The sequence below is a fragment of the Merops nubicus genome, unplaced genomic scaffold (genome assembly GCF_000691845.1).
Source record: "Merops nubicus isolate BGI_N331 unplaced genomic scaffold, ASM69184v1 scaffold53310, whole genome shotgun sequence".
Taxonomy (NCBI): Eukaryota; Metazoa; Chordata; class Aves; order Coraciiformes; family Meropidae; genus Merops; species Merops nubicus.
Genome location: NW_008583270.1, coordinates 292 through 8,641, shown reverse-complemented (window position 1 = coordinate 8,641; position 8,350 = coordinate 292). Strand labels below are relative to the sequence as shown.

The 8,350-nt window shown below is 36.7% G+C and overlaps 1 protein-coding gene across 1 annotated transcript in view; it reads left to right on the top strand.

Annotated features, from left to right (window-relative positions):
• Positions 1 to 7,782, top strand: part of LOC103772610 (integrin alpha-1-like) — a gene marked incomplete at both ends in the record, with an annotated part of 15,715 nt that extends 7,933 nt beyond the window's left edge. The window contains 9 exons of the mRNA XM_008939952.1: positions 461 to 624; positions 815 to 951; positions 1,931 to 2,041; positions 2,596 to 2,681; positions 2,905 to 3,040; positions 4,022 to 4,102; positions 5,889 to 5,965; positions 6,639 to 6,728; positions 7,680 to 7,782. Coding sequence (XP_008938200.1) covers positions 461 to 624; positions 815 to 951; positions 1,931 to 2,041; positions 2,596 to 2,681; positions 2,905 to 3,040; positions 4,022 to 4,102; positions 5,889 to 5,965; positions 6,639 to 6,728; positions 7,680 to 7,782 — 985 coding nt within the window. The remainder of the gene's footprint in view (positions 1 to 460; positions 625 to 814; positions 952 to 1,930; positions 2,042 to 2,595; positions 2,682 to 2,904; positions 3,041 to 4,021; positions 4,103 to 5,888; positions 5,966 to 6,638; positions 6,729 to 7,679) is intronic.
• Between the last annotated feature and the right edge of the window lie 568 nt (positions 7,783 to 8,350).

Here is an 8,350-nt window from a genome sequence, read left to right as displayed (position 1 = left end):
AATGCATTGCAGGGACAGGAGCAAGAGGGAGCCTCAGTGAAGCAAACTGGTAGTGAATCTTAGCCTGTTTATCTACACACAGCCTAAGAGATGGCACACTGCTTTCCAGCTTGTGTATAATAGCTTGTTCATCTGTGGATAGCCTCAAGGATGGGTCTGAGCCTTCAGTGTCTTTTAAAACTGGACTGGCTCAATAAAGTTACTTAAATGCATTTGAAAATGTTTCCTCTCATCTAATATCTGTTCTGAAACAAATACAATACTGTGAAGAAACCCTTGTACCATTTTTTCTGTAATTTGTTGTTTCCTGGTACTATGTATCATGTATATATTTAATTACTTGTCTAGATCATCACATACATGTGTATTAATGTTGAGCATTGCATATATTCTTTCATTCTTAAATTTTAAAAGTTGCTGATATTATTTTCAGGGCACTTTCTCTTTGTGTTTTTGTAAGGTCTCGTGACGTGGCTGAAGTAAATGTTTCCATGCAGTTTGCACCCAAAAGCATCAATATCCAGCAACAGAACTGCCAGATAAATAAAAGGAAAACTATATGCATAAATGCCACAATTTGTTTTAAGACGAGACTGAAGTCAAAGGAAGATACATTTGAATCCAGTAAGTAGATAAGCACTAAGCTATGGAATCCTTATGGTATAAAACTGCTAGGCTCACATTCATTTCTTTCTCCAAAGCCACAGTGCAGGTACTCTGAATTTGCCATTCAAAGTGCATATAAGATACTTGGGGAAAAAGGAGTGTGTAGAGGCAAATTGGTTCATAATATTTATCTCAACTTCCTTTACAGATTTGCAGTACTGGATTACTCTTGACTCACAAAGACAAATATCTCGAAGCTTGTTTGCAGAAAGCCATGAGAGGAAAATGCAAAGAAATATAACTATCAGAGGGTCAGAATGTATTAAGCATAACTTCTACATGTTGGCAAGTAAATCATTTAAAGTGTTTTTCTCATGTTGACGTTCTAGTAATCCAAATGTATTTCATTAATCATACATCGGACAACAAAATCTGCATCCAGAGTTAATCTTAAGAAGTGGACATACAATTTGCACACTACTTAGGGTTTATGTATTTGTATTTGTATATGTATATAGATATAAACTACTATGTGTACAGTCTATTTACATTTGTCTCTTTGTGTCTTAAGAGAGAGCATAACACACTTTGTGGAGCCAAGGAGCTATCATGGTTAGCAGATTAGGTGTATTCAAAGCTCAGCAGAAGCATATGAGCTGGAAGTCTAGTTTGCATGTTGGTGCAATTCCTCCTAATAAAATACGGTGAAAGAAAACCTTGCAAATTAAGTTTGGGATAGAGAATACTTACTCACTGCAAAACAGAAATGTAATTAGCAACTGTGAGTATGGAATTGCCTAGATTGTAAGTAATGTGCTGAGTGAATGGAGCTGTATATTATAAGCTACTCACATTTAAAATGTTTAGTGACTTCACAGTTTTATCATATTCAAAACAAATAATGAATGATGCCCAAAATTAGCTTGAATATGCAGTACACCTTGTAACAGGAGGCTCAGTTTGACTTCATGTAAGGTGACACTGCTGCTGTTCATCCTACTGATCCTTTAAGCTCAACTAGAAGAGGACAGTGTGAGTTGACTGTTCTGAAACATTCTTAAATGAAACTGTGTTGGATATGCTCAGGCTATGTGACATTTTTATGATGAGACAAGACGCACAAAACATCAGTAGATGTTTATAAGAATTGGCTTGCACATTAAATGCCTCCCCATCAGTTGCAAGCATTCAGATGCTTCTCTGGCAGAGATGGCGACAGTGTGACTGAAAAATATTTTACCTCAGCATAGTTTGAGTTTTTTTAACCTCCATAGATACTACAGTGAATGTCCATAACAGCAATTTTGTTTTCTTTATGTTCTAGGATAAGCCTGACTTTCAGGACTCTGTAAAGGTTTTGCTGGAGTTCAATTTTTCAGATCCAGAGAGTGGACCTGTTCTAGATAGCAACCTGCCAAATTCAGTATCTGAATATGTAAGTCAGCAAGATTATTAGTAATAAAAGTATTTAGGGTAAAATTAATAGCCCCCACAAGAGCTGAAAGGCTTGTCCACAGATTGGCTAAAAAGGGAGTGTCATTGAGTGTGGCCAGAGGATGTTTCCTCTAAATGTGTCTTCAGGAATTAAAATCTTCATTCGGTGTGCTTGGAAACCAGCCTGGGGTTTTAAAGCTGTCCAGAGTTAACTGAAGATAGAAGAGTATAAGAAATTTTACTGTCATCTTTTATGTAGATAGAGCAGGGGAATGTTAGTAATTTATTTTGATGGTGATTGGCATTATTCATACTTCTCCTATTGCCTCTTTTTCTAATTGAGATGCGTCACTTAGAAGGGAAGGACTAGAAAGCTTATGTTTCACCTGTGCATTTTACAGGATGTTGGCATGTTTAACTGATTAATATCAGGGAAGACTTCTCTAAGTGTGAAACAGAAGGCCTTATATAAAATTAGATAATTAATTTTAATAAAAGTATTTACTATGAACAATAAATGTAATAAAATTCAGAGCAAAAATACTGTCGTTGCAGATTCCTTTCACAAAAGACTGTGGAGCCAAAAATAAATGCATTTCAGACCTTGTTCTGAATGTAAAAGCAAGCATAGCTGGAGACAGGTAAATACACTGCAGTTATTGTATGCCTTGAGATCAGTACAAAATTTTGAAGTAAATTATAAATTCTGTAGTCTAATAAGTAAATAATAAGTTCTGTAGTCTAATGCTGTGATGTAATTTCCAAATCAGAAACAGTATAGTCTGAAACTGAATGAAGTTCCTCTTTATGTTAAAAACAGATTCAGAAGTCAAGGTGTCCAAACATCTTACCTTTATTTTACAGCTCTTCTCCTTTCATTGTGAAGTCACGGAATGATAAGTTCACCATTCAGCTCTCTGTGAAGAACAAAAAAGACAGTGCCTACAATACCAGAGTTTTGGTTCAGTATTCTCCAAATATTATATTTGCTGGCATTGAGGTAGGAGTTTTTCTCATTATCACATGCATTGCTAGAGAGACGTAAGTAAGGCTTTTTATTGAGCCTGAATTTCACTGCTCTGTTGTCACCTCAGTTGATTGGAAGAGATTCCCTGGGAGTGCTGTCCTCGCTTAGCCCTCTTTACAAGAGTTCATGTATTTTGCCCGGAGCAGACTCCTGCCTAGCTTCCATTAAATACAGACACAAGTTTCACAATGACACTTAGACAAGTCAGTGCAGGCATCTGAGATGAATGTCAGCACTTAGATGAATGAATCAGCTCTACCTTTAGAGCCAGAAATGCCTCATTTTTCATCAGTACAGCTCCTGAGACTATAGACTTCTGTTGCACGTGTGTAGAAAAAAACACTGTCTTGGTAGGGCAGCATAGACCAGAGCATGCCTCCCCCTGACCTCTGGCAGCATTTCCAAAGTAGTTGTTTTTCTCCCTGCCTCGATAGATACACTATGAATTTGCCTCAGTTAAGGTGGGAAGTCAGGAGAAGTTTGTTTTCTGTCACCAGTCGTGGTGTTGCGTACTAGGAGAAATCAGGGATCAATAGCACTCTTGCTGACCCTGTGACCATAATTTATGGAGTCTGAATGCCACTTTTATTGCCAAGTTAGGAGCACAGTTACAAGATTACACATAAAAACTGTGTACTTACTAATATGTTGATGTTCTAGACCTCATTAATAATTTGCATGATGTTGAGTTTGTATATAATTGCTAATGTTCCAAACATTTTCACTCGAAGGGAATAATAGCTAGTTAATGGTGTAGCTGTCCATAGATGCAAATTCTTTGGCCAAAGTTGTGGCTTCCTATTTTTGTTCCAATTCAGTTAAGCCTTTGACTCTTAATGATATTTTGGTGGTGTAAAACAGAAATGGTATATATGTTCAACAGGCCCTTGGTGCTTGGTCAGAATTTAAGTACAGTTTGCACAAGATCATAATTTCACTTTCTTTTTCCTTCAGGATATACAGAAAGATAGCTGTGAGTCTAATCACAACATCACCTGTAAAGTGGGATATCCATTTCTAAAACCTGCTGAAGAGGTAAAAATTCCTCCTTCATACAAGTTCTACTTGCTCCCTGTTGTTCTAAGGCCAGGGCAGTCCCTGTCACCTCTGAATTTCTTTTCTTTTGTGTCCACACCAAAACCTTTCTGTGCATGTTTCCCAGGCTATCGTTGACATGAACTGCCCTGAGCCAGATAGGAAAATACCAGATTTTCAGTACCTAGCAGTCAGCTATGGTATGTCTGTCTCCAGGTGTGTAGGATATTGGTTAGGATCTGCTGATAAGACATTAGATATTGTGCCTTTCCACAGGCTGGAGCCTATGACTTAAGTTATTTTATACATAAAATGTAGTAAATTGGTTGAAGAGAATAAGCTGCTATGTGGAAATGCTAAACTGGGTGTGCCAAAGACAGGCATCAAGACTGACCTCTGCTCAATGGGGAGCAAGAGGCCTTTCCAGCAAGAGGTCCACTTAAAATTGAACTCCAGCTTGAATAGCTCTGGTGATAAGTCTGTATCTCCTGCCAGAATAGAGGGAGCTTTAGCCAAACTAACCATTTGAAAACAAGCATCTAAGCCTCACTTAAATAGTTCTGATATTGAATTGGGAAATACCAAATTGCATGCAAATAAATCCAGCTCTGTTTCCTGGCAGTTTGTTCCTCTGTTCTGTCAGGTCTGTGTTGCAGATGCGTAATAGAGGGAGGATCAGGAGAGATGTCCTCCTGCCAGCATCTGTCTTAGACTTGCAGGAATTAAGTTAGTTGTTACTTTTACAGACAAAGAAGCACAGCTCCACTGCCAGTGCCCATGATGCTCCATTTCCAGCTGTACTGGATTTTTCACACTTTCCTTTCATGCTTTGATTGTTAGCTTGTCTGTAGCTATAGATGCCTAAAATGAAGCATTTCATACTCTCATTTGCATTCAGAAATCAGTTAATCTCTGACTCACTGACAAGTATCCCTAATACATTCCTTTTTAAAGCCTCTTTCTGGCTCTTCCTATTTTTCTAAATATGAAGATCTGACAACTTTCTCTGGGTCACTTTGTAGTAAAGATTTGCACACATTAAAGGAAAAATAAAAGTCTGAGGTGAAAAATCCTGTACAGTAACAAATAGTAAACTTGTTCTTCATGTAAAATTACCCCCAAGTGTCAGGATATAAAGAAGATGTGTGGGGCAGTGCTCCCAAATTCTGTGTAGTGCCATATTGTGATAAAATTGCCCTACTTACAAAGACTAGGGAATTTTTGTGAGGCCTAGTAGTCATTTATTTACACTGTAAACATTTCTGTTTGGAATTCAAAGTGTTTTAGTGTATACTAAGTGAGACTCCAGCAGCCTTCTATGGACAACTGAAGGCCACTGTAATTGCCAGGCTCTGAGGCTTTCTTTCTTCCTCAGTGGAGAAAAAATAATATATGTGATTTTAACTAATTATAAACCGTGTTAACCCAAATAAACCATGATAAATTGCTTGCAAGACCAGTTCATTTCCATTAAGAATTATTTAGCTATTTGTTTCTAACCTACTATATTTAGTAATTTACTCTGTAATTTACCGAGGCTTCTCTGTTCTGAAAATTCGAAGCTTCTGCTCAATAAGTGATAACTATTAGATTTCCTTCTTGGTTGGGACAAATTCCAAAAAGTGGAGTCATTCATAGAAAAGTGTTAAAATGTGAATAAGGGTTTGATAGACAGAAGCAGCAAAAATTTGCTCATTATTTTTCATCAGAACAAACCTTACTAGTGTGCTTTTATTTCTTCTTTATTTTTCCCCTTTTAAAATATGTAATATTTTTCTCTAATCAGATTTCCTTCAAAATATCATTCCAATTCAATGCATCATATCTCCTGGAAAACGCTACTGTGCACGTATATGCAACAAGGTTAGTTGCAACCATTACTTGTTTACCTTCTGATTTTTTTTTTTTTTCTTAGAAAGCTCTACATCCAAACAAGCACGACTTTCCTCAATTTAGAAATAGCTAAACAATTTGTAGAGCTGGCAGCTTTACAGATGTACTCAGTCCATCAGTGGACTGAGTGGACTAAATAGCTTCTTGTCTCTAGAACCTGAGTCACAAATGAGTCATAATTTCCAGTAGTTTTACCTTCAGAAAAGTTTATTCTCTTAGAGGATTACTGCATACTTTAGCATGAATCACAGTTTATGCTAAACAAAAAAGTCTGGCTTTCAGAGAGCAAGTGCATTGCAGAAGTTGTCTGTGATAAAGCAATGCACACCCTCAGTGTTTGCTGTCTCTCCAGAAAACCAGGGATGGTGTGAGAGCAGTCCATTTGTCTTCAGTCAACATGCAGTCTTTAATTTTAACAAAGATGCACTTCTGAACTGGAACTGGTGTAGGACTTAACTTTTTAGTTCCTGGAAATAATATTTTGAAGTTATTTTTAAGAGATGGTTATTAACTGCAAATGAGTAGTGTGTTTCTGTACCCAGAGATGTAGGTGTTTTAGTTTCTTAAGATCTCTTCCTACCTAGTAGTCATGTTGCATCTGCACAGTCTGATCTGAGTGATGATATCTGTTGCTTTATTTTAGTGACAGTGAGGAACCACCTGAGACCTTGAGTGACAACAGAGGACACGTTACAATTCCAGTAAAATATGAAGTAGGATTAATATTTGTAAGGTATTGATGCTTCTCTGTACTTTATTTGTTAGCACAGTAAACGGCAGATATTCAGAGAATATGGTATTGTTTTATTGTTGAGTTGTGCTCAGTATCTACAGATGACAGCTTCTACGCTCATGAACAGGAAGCATAGGCTTCATTGAAAAGAACATTTATACGAAATAATGGAGCAGTCATTGTCCCTGTCTTGCTGGATCTCCATTTTATCTATATAAATTTGACCTGGAGTTTGCAAGTACAGCAGCAGCTTTTGTTGATACTTGAACTTTGCTCTGTTCATTTAAAGACTTTAGATTCCCAGGGGTTTGTTTTTATCAGTTCAAATATAAACTTTAATATAGGTCTTGTAGTACACTTTATTTTCAGGAATACCTAGAATTCAGTTAAATTCCATCCCTGAAAAACATTATAAACATTATCAGTAGACTACCTTGCATGTTGCACAAATGTAGATAATTAAATTCATTTTGGATGCATTTCATGGTTCAAATCAAGCCTTTGTCCCATAGAGAATAAGTTTGAACTGAGAATGTGCTAGTTTTGTTCTCTTTTTAGTGGTTTCTGTCTTTTATAGGACCCTGCCTGTTTCACATGGCAATACTCAGCATAAGGGACTGCACATCTAGAATAAGATCAGCAAAATCAGACACTGATATATTATTTTTAGGAACAATATTTGCTGATTTTGTGGTTTTATCTGGACAAAACATTTAAAATGTACATAATAAAAGGTGACTAATACTTAGAAAATTGATGAATTGAAATTCAGTGGAAGTCACAGTACACTCTTATCTGCAAGAATGGACCTGGATGGTTCATGAAATAACGAAAAGACCTATATTGTTAGCTGCTAGAGTTTTTATGAAGTTTGTGTACTTATTATTTGTATTCTTCTTATTATTATACTGTTCTTATTGGGCTGTTTATCTGGTTTCTTTTAACCCACAGTGTTTTCAAGGAACACCATGTTATAATTGCAGCAAATGATACCATCCCTACTGCTATTAACACAACAGAGCAGATTGGAGATGAAGTTACTCTACATTATAGGGTAAGAAACAAATAAAACTGTGATACAGGTACTGGGTTAATCTTCTGTTTTGTTTTGTTTTGTTTTTTCCATTTTGTTTGAGTTGCATAATTTGATAGCCTATGACTTCAAGTAGCTGTACAATATGCTAAACCTTCTACATGGGTATTTTGGTTTTAATACCATGGGGTTTTCTTGCTTGCTTCAGAATAAGGTGAGTCAGAGCTTCTCAGACTGGTCCATCCATGTGGAGTAGTTCTAGTGGGGTTTAGACTGCGACCCTCAGCAGGGAAAATAGGGCTTGACCTGATAAATGGGAACTTGGCTTACACTCATTGCAGTTCAGAATAGCTATTTCCAAAATTCAGCGAGCTTTGTAAAAGGCAAATGCCATGATCCAATGTTGTTTTCTTCCTAATGGAATGAAGACTGCAAACAAAATCACTTGAGAAAGATATTTAACGTACTGCAAGCGCAGCTTCAGAGTGCAATAGGACTAAATTTAGATCTAGAAAACATCCTTTTTTTCCATTGTCAAATCCAAAGCTGAACAAGGCTGCCATATAAAAAGGATAAAAGTCTCTGCATC